The following is a 17,370-nucleotide window of genomic DNA, read 5'->3' on the forward strand; positions in this document are numbered from 1 at the left end:
TTTTTAAGAGGCAGTTATTGAACTATTACTTGTTCATTGGGAAAAAAATAGGGTTTGCTGTATTAAGTGCTATTTTATAGACTGGCAGACAATTAAATGTGGGTGCACGTTAATTAAAATAAAATTGCAGTGATTGCAATTTAATGTGATTATCCTGACTAGGATCCTTTCTGCATCCTATTCATGGCAATTAGCTTTAATTTATTTGCATTATATTAGACTATTCCTGGATGTTTCTTAATTTAGTTTAATCTGTATTTTATCAATGGCTCCTACAAGAGAAGTATTTGGCAACGTAAGAGGCATCAACTGCATCTGGGATGTATGATGGGATATGATTGTCCAGAAATTCAAGGTAAGCACCTAGATAAGTCTTAAAACTGAAATATTTCATAATTGTCGATTTTTAATTTCCTTTAAGTCAAAATCTTTACATAGGGTCCTGTAAGAAGTATTGAATCTCAGAATTATATCTGAAGTTGCTCAGATAGTTTGCACTCAAGATATACATTGATCTGCCAGAACACTTAAAACCACCGAAAAGGTGAAGTAAATAAAACTGATTATCTCACTACAGTTGCACCTGTCAAGGAATGGGATGTGTTAGGCAGCAAGTAAGCAGTCAGTGCTAAATTGTAATAACTAGACGACTGGGTCAGAGCATCTCCAAAACATCAATGTTTTGTGAGGTGTTACCAGTATACAATGGTTACTTCCCAACAAAAATGGTCCAAGGAAGGACAACCAGTTAACTGGTGACAGGGTCATGGGTGCCTAATCCTCGCTGACGTGCATAGTGGAGCCGAGGCCAGTCCATCTGGAACAATCCCACAGAAGAGCTACTGTAGCACAAACAACTAAAAACATCAATGTTAGATATGATAAAAAGGTGTCAGAACACACAGTGTATCACAGCTTGCTGCATTTGGGGCTGCATAGGCACAAACCATTCACAGTTCCCATGCTGACCCCTGTCCACCACCAAAACCACCTACAATGAGCATGTGAGCATCAGAACTAAATCATGGAGCAGTGAAAGGAGGTGGCCTGGTCTGAAGAATTGGCCATGTACATGTGCGTTGCTTAACCACCAGAATGTAAGAAAAATATGAGAAAAAGTAAAGCCGGCAAATGCAATCTGTTGTTCGGTTGTAAAACCTTGGGTTCTGGTACTCGAGTGGATGATACTTTGACATATACCATCTGCATAAAATATTGCTGCAGTCCAAGTACATCATTTCGTGGCAAAGATGGTAGCAGCATCTTTCAGCAGAATAATGTGCTATGCCACACTGCTAAAATTGTTCAAGAATGGGTTGAGAAACACACAACGTAATGGATCTGATGCTAACATCTTCGTACCAGATACCACAGAACACCTTCTGAGGTCGTGCCTTGATAGGCTTAGAGCTGTTTGTTGGTATAAGGAGGACCTAAACAATATTAGGTAGGTGGTTTTAAGTGTTATGGCTGATGGGTGCATGCACGGAGCAGAGTTTGCTAAATTGGTTTCTATGAATGTATGAATATTGTGCTCACTGTAGACAACAATGAAAACTCCATTATCTGAAAACAGAGCTTTATTCATTTGGCTTGCTTCCATTGCTCCCATTGTGCATATAATCACTAAGACTATTCATGACTAACCTTTTTAATAGGATCTTACTTTTGTTACATCATATTATAAGTGACAGCTGAAAATAATTCATCAGACTGCATCTTATTCCCTGATTTTTTTCTAGGGCTCAAAGACAAGTGGGTGCAAAACTTATACACCATGAGCAGATAAAAAAAACCCTGGCAACCTCAAAGGTATGAGCTGCATACAGGTTACTTCTATAATCTGAAGTGACCCATAACAATCTATAATGAAAAGCACTTGACACAAGTTGTACCTTTTGAACATAACCTGCCAACTCATGTCACCAACACAGCCTGAATTCTGTATAATGTAGTAAATATATCGACAGATTTGGTTGATCAATGTCTATTACTGTCTCAAAGTTTTTGTGGCAGCTTTTTTTTATTGGAATCATCTAAATTTAGTCTTCCTACTGAATTGTTTCTCATTTTCATACTGTGTTTTTTTTTGCATCCATCAGTATGTTCAGACAGACAATATGAGCAACACCAATACAGTGTGCAATATTAAAGTCTGCAGAAGGATTTACAGTACATAATAAAGTCTTACTAAAATGAGCAAAACCAAACAAAACAATAAAACTGAAAACAAAGGCAATTATCTTTTAATTTGACTTATTAAGGGCTATGTACATGCATTTGTAAAATGCAAAAAGAAAAAAGCTTTCCTTTTTCTCTCAAACTCCTATCATACACAGTCTATCAGGATTTATCTCCATTTTTCTTTTATCTTTTTTCTTTAACTACTTAGTCCTTCTTTTTTGTCTGTGCAGGAGACACACTGACATTCAGTTTAAATCAGACACTGATTAGGGTCTCCAAAGTCCCACTGCTTTGACACTGGGGAAAATTAATCACTTAAGTCAATGAAGGCAGGGAATGGCTGTTGGTGTATGGCAGCCCCAATGGAATTGAGTCAGTCACCTTTGGGTCAGATGGAGACTGTCATTTAATGTGACGCTTCTCAGTGACATTACACATGCCAGCTACCCTTTTCCTGAGCCCATTCTCCAAAGGAGCCTTGGCCACAGCCTTACTCAAAAGATTAAAGAGTAAGGAAATCGTGAACTACTTAAGCAGCACAGGTATTTTCATTTGTATATTTTTGAAAGAAATGCCCCAATGACGTGTCTAGCAGGCTTTTAGGGCATGGTGATGATGTCCACTACACAGTGAACCAGCTTCTCAAAAGAAGAGTGAGCACCTGTATTTTTCTAAGGACTAGGTGGCTGTCAACCGGTCTAAATCTACTGATTCACAAAGTTGTGTGTCCAGAATCCAGAATCAAAGTTGAGAATCCATAAAATCCCACATTCAGAATTGTAGTAATACGCCTATGAGACCTCATAGAGATGCCATCCATCATCATTCCACTGAGCCTTGCATCACAAGCACAAGCCTTCCCCTTGTGCTGGACCTCCTTAAGGTCATCTACACATCCATGTCATTTTTCTGAAGTGAATTCTTCTCTGAAGTGATTTCTTTCTAGATTGCTTAAAAAGATCGTTTTAAGAGTTACCATTAAGCATCATGCATAGGCTTGTAAGCAGCGACCAGAGGAAAATTCAGCAAAAAGAGTTCACCCTGGGGGCTTATAGAGCCATGAGGGATGGAGGTGTTCTCAGAAAGGTACTAAAGAGCATACGAGTTGGCTGAAGGCACCAATTTTTTTTGTCTATCTAGGATAGCCAGCAGAACTGCTCAGACAATACTCTCTGGCCTAGTTGCTGAATTCTGGTCAGAGAATATATTATTATTACTGATTATTCCGTGATTATTACTGCCAATGGTATTATTTGCAGTATTTGTGATCCAGCTATAGTCTGGTATTCAACTTCTGAAATTTAGGAATGCAAGAATTATATCAGGTGCCTTTAGCACAGGAAAAGGAAGGGTCTTTAAGAACAAGGTCAATGATACCAATATAGCATTGGACTATAACAGTCAGCATTCTTGTAAACAAGGATGTAAGTTGAGCAGAATTATGAATTATGGTGTCTGTCCCTTTCAGCTGTGTTTCTTGTCAAGTAAGAACAAATTCTTTGAGACGGGGCTGGATATCATAAAGGCCCTAATCCCTGAAAAAACGACGGGTGCTGGACCAAAAATTAAATCCTGTCGACAATGTCACCAAGACCCACTCAACTGAAATAACTGTCCATGGACTGATGTTTTTAACTGTAAGACATCTCTTTTTCAGCCCCTTGCCCTTCAGGGACATCAAAATCTTGGATTCAATAAGTCTGACCTTCAATGCCTAATGTTTGCCAAGGCAGTTGAATCCCTGCATTGGAACATAGAAGTAGATTGTGGTGCCACATATCTGTCTGTGCTGACCACACCTGAATCCATGTAGAAAGTTAGTAGATTGTCACCTCATATCCTGGCATAGCTGCCCAACTGCTAGACGTGAAGTGTCAAATTAAAGGGATTGCTCCAATGCCAGCAGTAAAAGTGTCCAAATGATGCCAGTATACTCTGAACACAAGGCATTATAACTCTTCACAAGGGCATCAGCAGTGAATTTGCATTCAGCACCAAAGCAGCACACATCTTAGAGTAGTGAGACCCCCTTCTATGCCACAAAGGCATCAATGCAAATCAAATGTCTACATGTGCATGTGATCCATCATAGAACGCACACCACACAGCTGTGTACCACAGCCAGCTAGGTCATTATCAGCCTAGAATAATCTCCTGCATGAACAGCATCCTCATATTCTCTAATAAGAACGAAAATGAAGAACAATTCATAAGGTACATTCGGGCTAAAAGTGGGGCATTGTGAAAAGCAGTCTCCAAGTTCTACAATCTAATTCCTGAATAAATGATTTTAGCTCTGTCTCCTGATAGATTGTTAATTTGTTTATTAAAAAAAAGTAACTCAGACAGACAACCCAGTCATCAACTAACTTATTATCCCATTAAAAACAAATTTCCTAACTAATTCACACTGTATTAAATAGTTTTTTTCCCATTTCAATTGGTGTGACAATTGATGTTTTCAGTTTCCTGCTATTTGCATGTCAGTACTTGAATGAATAATGTAATCTTCTACATTTGAGATTGTGCATGTTCTCTGTGGAAAAAAAGGGGGAGGAACTGGAAGGAGAAAGAAACAATGATATGATTATAGAGTGGATAGAATAACAGCGGTTTATGAAGGCAGATAGAGAGTATGTAAGAATGAAATGATGTTCTTTTTTTCTATTAATCCTACTTACAGAGTTAAATGGTAAATTTGCATTAAAGCTAGCATGGATTGGTTGGAAACACAAGTATTCTATTTAAAGTGAACAAAGACTAGGACTACACAACATGAACATAAACTAGACAAGTATGAAATATACAAGAGCATGGCATACAACATTATATAACAAGACTACTCACAAAAGACACTAGACAAAGCCTGACATATAAACTTGACCTAAATACTAACTCATTGTGCATAAATAAGATTTAGGTGTTCGTGATCATGTGACTTGGTGTGTGATGGGAGCATGTTATGTTTGGTGGCTGGTATGCACTTTAGTCCTGTATCAATATTAGCACTAAACTGACAGACCCTCCTCTTTAATGCATGGCTCCTGCTCCTGCTCCTGTCCGACTCTGAGGGGAGCCTGGACAGTCTGGCAAGGTATCCATGATCTAATGACTTAAGAGAATGTCTTACATCCAAAACACTTACTATGAATTGAATTATTGTTTAGGAGCTTAATATTCTGTCTTTAACAGAAACTTGGATTAAACCAAATGAGTATGTAGCATTAAATGAAGCTAGTCCACCTGGATACAGTTACATATGTCAGGCTTACCAAACGGGCACTGGAGCAGGTGTTGCTGTTATTTAAGCTAAATCCTGGCATCACACGAATATCTAGACCTAAATTCAATATGTTGGAAGATTAATATAACATATGTAGCCACAAGAACTAATTCTACTGGGACAACTCTAATAAATATTATTTACAGACCACAAGGCACATATTCTGAATTCCTCTGAATTTTATCAATGAGCTGTCAACAAGAACTGGATCATGATCATGATCAACCACAGAACTTGATCAGGTGACTAAATACCACCACCCGTCAACATTTCACTGCACTCTAGATAATGATCTAGAATCTAAAACGATTAGAGAAAAAAAAAAACTATCAACAATCACATGTGCACCTTAACACAAACCACTAGAAAATTAGACCGGAAATGGCGTCAAACTAAATCGGTAGTATTTCACGCAGTGTGGAATGAGAGCCTCTTGAACTACATCAAATCTTTTAGTTTTTATTTCTCCACCCTAATTGAAGGTAACAAAAATAAGCCTAGGATGTTTTTCAGTGCTACAACAAAATGAACGAATAATTAAACCGTTGCAAAAACAACATGTAGCACCAATGACTTCATGAATCATTTCCATGGTAAATTGAAAATATTTCAGACTATAGAGGCTGGTCAAATTTCACTTATTTCCTCTTCAAAATCATCAACTTGTGTATGAGGTCCCTTACTTACATATTTCTTCAAACAACATAATACCAGAAGCAATCAAACTTCTGAAAATAATCAGTTCTTCTCTCAGCATTGGCTGTGTAACACAATTTTTGGCTCCCCTGAAGCTGTAAACACCCCTGTATCTCTATAAAATTTTGTAGAGCAGATATGCTCAGACCTACAAAGGGATAACATTCATGAAATGTATCATTCAGGATTTAGGCCTGATCATAGCACAGAGACAGCGCTGGTTAAAGTGGTAAATAACCTGTTACTGATCAGGGTTGTGTCTACTTGCTGGTGTTGCTCGACCTTAGTTCAGCTTTTGACACCAATGATAAAACTTCTCCTTCATAGGCTGGAAAATGATTTTGGTGTTAAGGGAAGAGCCCGCTTCTTGCTCAGGTCTTAATTGGCTGATTGTTATCAGGTTGGAGCTGGTCATGGTATTAGCTTGGGGTGGTGGTAGCTCAAGTGGTTAAGGCTCTGGTTCATTGACCGGATGATCAGGGGTTCAAGTCCTAGCACCGCCAAATTGCCACTGTTGAGCCCTTGAGCAAGGCCCTTAACCCTCTCTGCTCCAGGGGTGCTCATGGCTGTATCATGGCTGACCCTGTGCTCTGACCCCAACCTACAAGGATGGGATATGTGAGAGGAAAGAATTTCACTGTGCAGTAATGTATGTGTGACAAATAAAGGCTATTTCTATTCTAGCTTCTACTAGAATGTTGATGACACACTTTTATGTTTCCTCCTATTTAACACTGAGAAGGCAGAGGTACTAGGACCACATGCAGCCAGGAGAAGCTTGCTGGTTACAGAGTAACTCTGGATGGCCTTTATGTTTCATCATGTGCAGCGGTAAAAGACCTTATTGACTCATCTAGATAATACATGAGTCTCTAGTCATCCTTTGGTAAGGGCCTCACTGTCCACCTCACTGCCTGTGTTCGGTCAGCAAGGCTCAGCTAATGCACATGCTGTAGCCCACGCTCCAAAAAATAAACAAAATACTATACAAATGTGACTTAAATACTGGTGCTCATTGTGCATAATATGTCAAAATATATCATATTTTATAAATGTCTCACCATTAAAAGCCACACAGAACTGAAAGTATAAAGTAGGTGAGTATAGGATAATGAAGAAGTAAAAAGTCAAATGGAGTAAACCAAGACTAGTGCAAGCAGCAGATGGGTTTCACTTTAATTTCAGTGATTCAACCATTTCCTGCTTGAAAAGAAATATGATTAAAAGCAACACCTCTCTTTTTTTCTGACCTGCGCCTCGTTCTCTTTCAGCAGCCTCCGGGTTCTCGCGCCTCCTGGATCATCAGTAAGGTTGAGCATCACCGTGCTCTTTCTCTCCCAGCCAATAAAAGAGCCATCTGTGATACCATCCACCATGTCCAGGAAGTCCTCATAACCATGGTGGCGAGTGGTGACCACTGAGAAAGAAGTCCAGTCGAACTCCTCCAGAACCTCAAAGATGACCTCCAGCTGTAGCGCCGTGGAACATGAGAACTGCAGGTAGACCGAGCCACTCTCCTGAGAATGCATGAAAAAACTGTTATCCTAGACATTAGAAAATAACTGATTATGATTTTTTTATTAAAAGTGGAATATTGCATGTGATCTGTCTTATATGAAAATGATTTCATTAATGAACAATTGTTTTTTAAATTATCTTTAGATTGCAGAGAACATTTAGTCACTGTTTAGTCACCTTGCACATGTCACAGTGATGTTTGTGTACTTAGCTAATAATATAACTGATGTATATATGAGATATATTTTGGGTGCTAAAAGCAGTTGCATTACAGTTGTATTCCTATACATACAAAATACACGACCGTGGGGTCTCCAATTACCAGATCAATGGGGTCTCCAATTACCATTATCAATGGGGTCTCCAATTACCAGGATCAATGGGGTCTCCAATTAACACATATTATAGTTAATAGAATGCTTTTGAGACCAAGTAAAACACAGAGAATGCTGATTGTCAAAACTGCTATGCTATGCTTTCCTCATCTTTCGTTTTATTACTGTGATTGCGTATCGTCACTATTTATTATTATTATTCTATTTCCTGGGCGCGCTACTAGTCCTAAACGGTAATAACTAAAATTATGGTTCCAACGCTAAAATGTTCATCATGTGTTTCTTAAGTGTGCTATTACTTTTCATGCTGATAAGTATTGTAGTTTATTTTATATTAATTTTAAATGCGATCGTTACGGACTTCACTTCTTGGTTTCCACACGGGCATTTAAGGAGAGCGCGCACAGTTCGGCTTTTCTCTGAGATTTTCGGGAGATGTCGTAAACAAGCATATAAAACATTTCTAGTCCTAAACGGTAATAGCTAGATACATGGTTCCAACACTAAAATGTTGCCCATGTTCTGCTTATGTGTGCCATTACTTTTCATGCTGATAAGTATTATAGTTTATTTTATATTAATTTGTACATACATTTTTCACGGACTTCACCTCCTGGTTTCCGTACAGTTTGGTCTTTCTCGGAGATTTTCGGTACATGTCGTAAACAAGCATGTAAAACATTACTAGTCCTAAACGGTAATAGCTAGAAACATGGTTCCAACGCTAAAATGCTGCTTAGGTGTGCTATTACTTTTCATGCTGATAACTATTATAGTTTTTTATATGGATTTGTAAATGTATTTTTCACGGACTTCAGACCGCTGCAGTGTGTGTGTGTGTGAGACATCAGCTAGAGAGAGTGAAGAGGTTTGTTATTTTTAAGTCGTATCGTCTTTAAACTGATATTTAAGCAGAGCACACAAGCTGGTTCGTTTAGACTTCATATTTTAACTGTAACTTTATTTTGTGTTTATTATTCGATAATTTTTTGCGATAGTTTAAGCATGTATAGTTTTTATATATGTAACGGAGGCTTGCGCTAGGTGCCGTGCAGCGAGTTGTAATAAAGCCTGTTTCAACTTGCTTATAAGTCACCTTGCTTTTATTACCTTTACTCCACTGATCTCAGTAGTATTATAAGCTGCACTTTAGCTTATTTGTTAGCGCGCCCGTGCTTAAGTGTGCTATTACTTTTCATGCTGATAAGTATTGGTAAGATAAGTATTGACTTCACCTCCTGCACACGCTAGAGACATGGTTCCAACGTTAAAATGTTGCTCATGACGTATGACTTATGACTTATGAGCATGAAAATTAATAGCACACTTAAGCACAACACGAACAACATTTTAGCGTTGGAACCATGTTTCTAGCGTGTGCAGGAAGTGAAGTCAATACTTATCTTACCAATACTTATCAGCATGAAAAGTAATAGCACACTAACGCTAGAATGCAACGCTAGCAACGCTTAGCAACGCTAAAATGTTGCTCGTGTTGTGCTTAAGTGTGCTATTAATTTTCATGCTGATAAATATTATAGTTTATTTTAGATGGATTTTTAAATGTATTTTTCAAGGACTTCAGACCGCTACTTTGTGTGTGTGTGTGTGTGTGTGTGTGTGTGTGTGTGTGTGTGTGTGTGACAACAGCTAGAGTGAGGGAGGAGGGTTTTTTAAGGACGCATCGTCTTTAAACTGTTCCTACAGCTTGAATTCTTACTCTACAGCCACATAAACTTTTTAACTGTGACTTTAGCATTTAAATATTATTATTATATTATTATAATTATTGCAATCACACTCGCATTTTCTTCTGGAAATGCAACATTCTAGTTCCAATAATCTTCCAATACTCTTCACTTGATAGACTTTCACTCCATCTTAGTTTTACCACCTTGCTATTTCTCTCACTATGACCATTCCAAAAAAAAAAAAGGCATCTTCTGCTACACAAAATCCCAGGATTCAGGTGACATTAAGTGACCTTGTATGATTCAGCTAGCAAACACTGGCTTCCATTTCATTTTGGTGCTTGGGAATTTGGCCATTCCACCATAAAGGAGATTTATCATGCTGGCACTGAGCTGTATGTATAACAGTGACAAACTGCAGTGCTTCGCTTGACACTTGCTAATGGAAAATGCATACGTCATCTTTGGCTGCCCTGAGAATGCAGAATAACACCTGTTTTATTCTTACTGGTGGCAACCTAGAGTTAAGCTCCTTGTCACCATCACAATTATCTGCCGTATTTTCTTAATGTTGTTGTTAAAGCCTATGAATGTGATCATTATCCTGCAGATGTTCCAGGCTTGACACAGCTGTTAAAAACAACATTACAGCAAATATTTCGATAAGAGCCAAGCAATTACGTGTAAACAAAATTATTGTTTTGGTATCAGATCAACTGTGAAGTCTTATCTGTGGATTACACACTTAGCAGGAATAAGTTAATTATCTACTGTCTACTGTAAGTATCTAGAACATCACAAAACCTTCCTGTTTACATAATTATTTTCACACTATATACGAGGATTTTTAAAAACATTTAACCCTTACCCTTTCTTCACAGTTTTCTTTGCAGTCAATAATTTCCAACCTATCTACAACTCCAAACTGCACCAAAACAGGAAAAGATATTTTTCTACTTTTTCTTTGGATTTTCACGGGGAACAATTTAACAGTAGTGCATTTTTGATGTGCAGTATGTGTCTGCCAGAATACTGACCTAAAAACCGCCTCATACTGAGTTCCAAAATAAAAAAAATGACAAATCCAAACAATAGAAGTGCTTTTTCTTTTTTTTTGGTTTTGAGCCACTACTCTACATATCCCACGAAGACCGCATGTTGTGCACACAGCTGCATATCACTGTTGGGTCTCCAAAAATGACAATATTAATTTTTTTTAAAATAAATTTGTACTTTCTGAATTTTTAAAATGATGTTTCTTTCTCATAATTAAAAAAACTAGTACAGAAATAAGAATAATAATAAAATGCTACTTAAAAGGCTCCAGAAATATCCATAGTACATTTGCATAGCGAACCTAGTAATCAATTGAATTCATTCTGAAATGTGATGAAAATGTGATTTTTTTAGATGTTTATTATCAACTGAAGTATCGCAAAACATTGTTTCAATACATAGTTAGCCTGCTTATTCAATCAGTAGATAGAAGCTTGGCAGAAAATTCCACAGTACATCTGATTCAAAAATATATTACGTATTTGAAAATAAAATGGATTCCCACAACACACTATGGGCTATAGACATGGCCGCACCAGACTTCACTACCCCCAGCAAACCTGCAACCTCACGTTCATAGTCACCTTCCTTTTGATCACACACACACACACACACACACACCTGTTCATAATCACGTAATCACAGCCACAGCACAAAAGAATGTTCTTTCATCCAGTTCATCATGACGTACAGTATATGCTCAGTGTCACCTTTTGTTCCTGACGTTACCTAGCCTTTTCCTAGGGTCTGTTTATCTTGTTATCTTGCTTAGATCTTTGACATGATTGCTTTTGCCTAGCCTTAGTTTGCAGATCACGTGACCATTTGCCTGTTTTTGGAATTGTTTGCAATATTCTTCATTCAAACTGTTTTACCTACAACTCTGTCCTTTATCTGTTAGCATACTTTGCAGTTCCATCAGGTGACACAGGCTGGCAGCAAGCCCTCATGGCTCAAAGGGAGCTTATGGGAGAGCTTCACTTGGTGGACCTGGACAGCCGTAGCAGCCTCCATGACATTGCTCTACACTGCTTCTGCCTCTGCAGTGCATGCCCATCTTATAGAAATTCTCAGATGATTGTACACATTGTAAATGTTTCCTCAATACAATGATCTCTGTAGTTCGCTAGTCATGAGGGGCAAACAGCCATTGGGCAAAGAACTCCTGATTCTCAGCCAGGAAACCTGTTGAGGTGCAGATTATGCTCTCAAGATTTGCACCATCAGAGCAAGGGGTTTCTGGAATGAAACGGGACTGAAGGTAGCGTTTTGGCAAGGATTGAATCATACTATGATTCTCATGTTACACTCCCGGATTGACCCCACTATTTGCTGGAAACACCTGTTGCACAATCACGGAATCCCACACAGCTTCCAAGCAAATGCAGCTAGGAAAGTGCCAGGCTTAGTGTAGTGCCATTAATTCTGCGGTCAAGCAGATAACCTCAGCAGGCCATGTACCCTGCATACTTAGTCAAGCACAACTCACAAACTTCATCCCTACAATCCTTAGCCGCTCTGTATCCAGGTTATCAACAGGGGTCCTAAAGGGAATAGGGCTGTAACATGGTGCACTCAACCTCTCCTTCTGCAGGTTGATACGCTCCACCATGAGCACATAGAACTGCTGGTCACCATCTCTGCCAAGTACCCCGGAATTCTGGCCGTCAATCTCATGGATTGAGCAACACAACCCACAGCTCACGCTCTGGTCCCAGGACTGCTTAGACCACTACATCCATAAGCCTGAAATAATGCCGTCATCCACAACCATCAAACGTCCTGAGACACACCCACAGTGCCATATCCTGGCTGAGTACTGATCCCACCAGGAGCTTTTTCCATACTCTCCTTATGACTGTGCTATTGAGTCAGACCCACACACCCCCCAAACTTGGATGGGGCGGAATACTTGTTCGCATTTACACCAAAACAATGAACTCTCGGAACTGTAACATATGCCTGAAACATATACAAGCCTGCTAGTCTCTATTTTCCTCTTTCCAGTTCACCATATCATAATGCCCAGGTTCCAAAAAAAGTTGACACCCTGTCATGAATCCATTCTGCTGAATCCTGACCTAAATGATAAGAGCTCATTCTCTCACAGCTTGTGTGTCTGGCAGTTAGACCAAGCCATAACCACACAAGTCCTACAAAGTGCCTGTCCCCTAAAGTGCTTTGTCTTCAGCCACTTCAAAACCCAACTCATCTCCTGGGCCCACACCTCAGTAGCCACCCAGGCATCCAGTACGCATACCATCTGTCGTGAATAAGGTATTGGTAGCCCAGTATGTTCTCTGACATCCACTGTGTTGTAAACTCCTGTGCCATCTGAAAAGTCCCCAGAACCCTGCCTGCAGACAAGCTGGTGCCACTGCCCACACCCCAATGCATGTGGTCCCACATCATTATCAATTTCCTCACCAACCTACCAACTCCTTGAGTAACACCATCATTTGTGTAAATGTGGACTGTTTTTGTAAGTCATCTTCCAAAGATTCAAGCAAGCATCCTAAACCCAGCAACCGCCACAGGTGTCACACTCCCCAAAACCGCCAAGGTATGGCTGTTGACCAAGTATGTCCGACAACCCCATGAATTCAGAAATCTTGGTCCCAAGTATATCAGCCCTTTCAGAAATTGCAAACAGGTCAACAAAAAGCTCCACCTTCCCACTGCATGGCCCCCTCATTCCAAGTATCTTAAACTAGAAGTATCAGGTTCCTTCAACTCTCACCAGCCAGCTTGTAAATTTACTAAATATTAAACGTAAGAGCATTAACTTATAAAATGAGCCATGTAAATTATTTATTAACTGAAACTAGATTACTGACAGTAACGTAACTTCTCTGAGGTTTACATCCATCCTGTATATGAGAATAAAATGGCAGGTGCTCTAGCAGTTGTCTTTTTTCATAGCATAAATATTTAATATGCTCTTGAATATATTACTTTAAAAACACTGCTGCTAATTTTTGTCTCATTGTTCAGTTAAATACAAGCCCTCATTCATAACAGAACTGTCCAAAATAAAAGCCAATGAAATTTAAGCAAAATAAATCATTTTAGCAAGACAACCCCCAAAAGGGAATGGCTTTGCAGGTGGTGGCCTCAGACACAAACAACCCAACAGCAGGCCTGGTATCTGCTCCTTTGTGCAATAAGGAACAGGTGGAGCACTGCCAGAGCCCAACAAAATAACCTCCAGCAGGCTACTGGTGTTCATGGTTCTGGCCAAACTGTCAGAAACATACTCCACGAGAGTGGCATGAGGGCCCAACATCCTCTGTGCTCACAGCCCAGCACTGTGAAGCTCAAAAATCATTTCCCAGAAAACACCAGAATTGGCAGGTACAGCATTGGTGGCCTATTCTCTTCACAAATCAGGTTCACACTGAGCAGTGACATGAAAGAGTCTGGAGATGCAGTAGGGAATGTTATGCTGCCTGCAACATCATCAAGCATGACCAGATTGGCTGTGGAAATATCCTTAGAGGGTCGTACAAACGTCCACATACTAGGCAACGGACAAAACCCTCAGAGCCATTGTCAGAACTTATGCTGGTGCAGTGGACCCTAAGACAAAGCCCGGCCCCATGTAGCCAAAGTGTGAAGGCAGTTTCTGGATTGATGCTATTGACTGGCCGTCACGGTCCCCAGACAAGAATCCAATTGAGAACCTCCGGGATGTTATGTATTGGTACATCCGAAGCCACCAAGTAGCACCAAGAGCTCATTGATGCCTTGCTCCAGGTCTGGGAAAAGATATCCGCCATCTCACCCGGAGCCTTCCCAGACTTTATACAGGCATGTGGGAGTCTTACACACTACTGACTTACATTATGATTTCCAGTGATGAAATTCATGCAAGTTGGATCAGCCAGTAATTGCTGTGTGATTTTGAATCCAGCCCCCAGCCTGGGTTGATGATGTTGGTTTCCAGTGACCCTTGTAACATCTTCAACATGAACATTGCTGCTCTACATTATAAGCCCTCTCTGTATGTAAACTCAACAGTGCATGTTATGGTCAATAATTTAAACTTTTGATTAAGATCAAAAAAGAAAAAAAAGAAGCCCATTTAATTACAAATCAGCATGGACAAATTAACAAATAATTCAGCTAAAATGGATGTGTATTGTGGTGATAGGTTTTTATTTTTTAGGCACCATCTGGAAAACTTTACCAAGAACCATTCATCACAGTCCTTTTATTACTGATTAAAAAACATTAAAAAAATTTATCAATTTAGCTTTTAGAGGGCATTTATTTCTCATTTATGCCTTTACTAATGCATTACTGCATTTTATTTTGTTATTTGGTTGTTTGTTTGTTTTCTTTTTCCATTTTTCATTTCTAGTATTATTTTATTGTTATATCTGACTATCTTTTTTTCTGTTTTGTATTTCACAATGTATAACACTCTTTATTTTAAATGCCTTACCAACACTTCATAAAATTACTTCTTTGTATTTTTATTTTAATTATTAGTAGTAGTAGCTGTAGTAGTAGTAGTAGTATTAATAATAATAATAATAATAATAATAATAATAATAATAATAATAATAATAATAATAATAATAATAAATAAAATAAATAAATAATACAAGGAAAAGGAAGAAAACTAATTAATTTCAGATAGATTACAATTGGTCCAGAGCCTATATCCTCTTGAACATTTTATTTGAAGGTAAAATTAGAAGACATTGTACTTTGTCTTGTTCTATATAAAATTCAGAACATCCTACCCTTCTGTTTGCCTCATTCTCTGCTCGAGCTAAGCTTTGTGCATGTGTACTCTGAACATTTATCTCACTCGTGTTCTCCTCCCTCTGTATGCACCTATACCTCTGTCTTCTCTTATAAAAATCTTATTTGCAATAAAACTGCAAATCTGAGCTACAACTTGCTCCTTGTTTTTACTGCTTTGTATCCTGTTTCTTTGTCTAGACTAATTTATGGAGCTTCTTTGCCTGTATGTTTGCCTCAGAAGGCTTTGTTCTGCTGATATTGCTGCTGTACTGTGCAGCAGACAGTTAGAGCACATTAAGAGCCAGACTGCAGTTGAAAAGGAAGAAAAGCACTCTATTTTAAGCTCCAGGCTCAACAGTATGATCCTGACAGCGCAGTGTTTTACAAGTTCAACCTGTGGATTTCCCCTAGGTTCTTTGGTTTTCTCCAAAATGCATGCCAATAGGTGGATTATCTACACTAAAAAGCCCCAAGGTGTAAACGGTCTGCTGTCCCATTCAGGGTGGATTCTTGCCTTGCACCCAATGTTCATGGTGATAGTTTTCTGAATTGCTGTGGCCCTGATGAGGCTAAAGTACCTGAAGATGAAGTAATGAACCAATGAAGCAATCATTCAGTGGATGGATGGATAAAAATAAACATACAGAGAAGTACAGCTCTTTGATAAAACTGGCAAGTGAAACACTAGGAATCATTTTTTAAGTGCACCAGCCACCACTCCTTATCTAGCATAAGGAATTATAGAGTCTGACAGAAAATCTATGGTAATACAAACCCGAACACCTTGAGTTCTTTTCTCCTATGTCATAAGGCTGATAAGCCATGACAGCACATGTCCCAATCATCAAGGCCTTGGAAGAATTTCTTCTTCTTATACTAACTGAGTGTTTCTATACTGTTCTGCAGAAGGTTTCTGTACATTATGAGCCAGATTGCAGTTGAAACGGAAGAAAAGCACGAAAAGAGAAAAATGAGGTCCTGCCCAGGGTGTCTTTATCCCTGATGTGTTCCTAGAATAATTTACTACAACCCTGATCAGGATAAACTTACTACTGAAGATGAATGAATGAAACTCTGATAAGTGGTATATATTTCTTATTCACAGAGTCTGAAACAAAACTAGATGTATATCTGTTGTAACACAGTACAGAAAATCATATTTTAAAGATGACTACATGATTTATTAATCTGATTTTAAGGCGAAGCCCTGATGTATATCTAATTCATAAAATAAGTGTGACAGTGTGAAAAACAGACTTTCTGCCCCCTAACTTCACTTTATTCCCCTCGGGTCTGGTTAAGCTGGTTAAATGCAGTAAGATCATAGCCACAAAAGTATTTAACTGCATGGTGTAATTAATTATTGTCCTAATTAAACCAATTAAACAACTCCTCTATGCTTCATTTGGCAGAGTCAGAGTAAACCTCAAGGGAGATGCCCTGCTCAAGCATGAGTAACCTCTACATCTGCCAATTCACAACAAAGTGCTCTAGACTGTTCATTAAAGCCTAGATTGTGGTTAATGGTTAGTGTATGAGAGAAATGTATTGATTACGAAGTAGAGATAAAAGAGCCAGATCAATAGAACCTTATTTGCATCTCAGTGAATGTCTCAGTCTGGCTGAAATCCTGAATGTATGAAGTATGAAATATGAAAAGGCATCCTGTAGTGAACAACTAAACCGGCACTAGGACCAATGATGAATTATAGCCGATTTACTCAGAAGTGCTTCCAGACGAGGCACGGTGACGAACAAGATTCGAGATACAGATCAGAAAATGTATTAGCAAAGTGCAGATATGTATGGATTTAAACACCACAAATGTGCCTTTCAATGTTTCATCATATTC

At 38.8% G+C, this 17,370-nt stretch overlaps 1 protein-coding gene across 4 annotated transcripts in view; it reads right to left on the reverse strand.

The window, feature by feature from the left end:
- grin2da (glutamate receptor, ionotropic, N-methyl D-aspartate 2D, a) overlaps positions 1-17,370 on the reverse strand; it is a 114,892-nt gene that overhangs the window by 58,789 nt on the left and 38,733 nt on the right. For all 4 annotated transcript variants that reach the window (XM_058405357.1, XM_058405358.1, XM_058405359.1 and 1 more), the window contains exon 4: positions 7,414-7,680. In XM_058405357.1, coding sequence (XP_058261340.1) covers positions 7,414-7,680 — 267 coding nt within the window. The remainder of the gene's footprint in view (positions 1-7,413; positions 7,681-17,370) is intronic.

Source organism: Hemibagrus wyckioides, linkage group LG12 (assembly GCF_019097595.1).
Source record: "Hemibagrus wyckioides isolate EC202008001 linkage group LG12, SWU_Hwy_1.0, whole genome shotgun sequence".
In the NCBI taxonomy this organism is placed as follows: Eukaryota; Metazoa; Chordata; class Actinopteri; order Siluriformes; family Bagridae; genus Hemibagrus; species Hemibagrus wyckioides.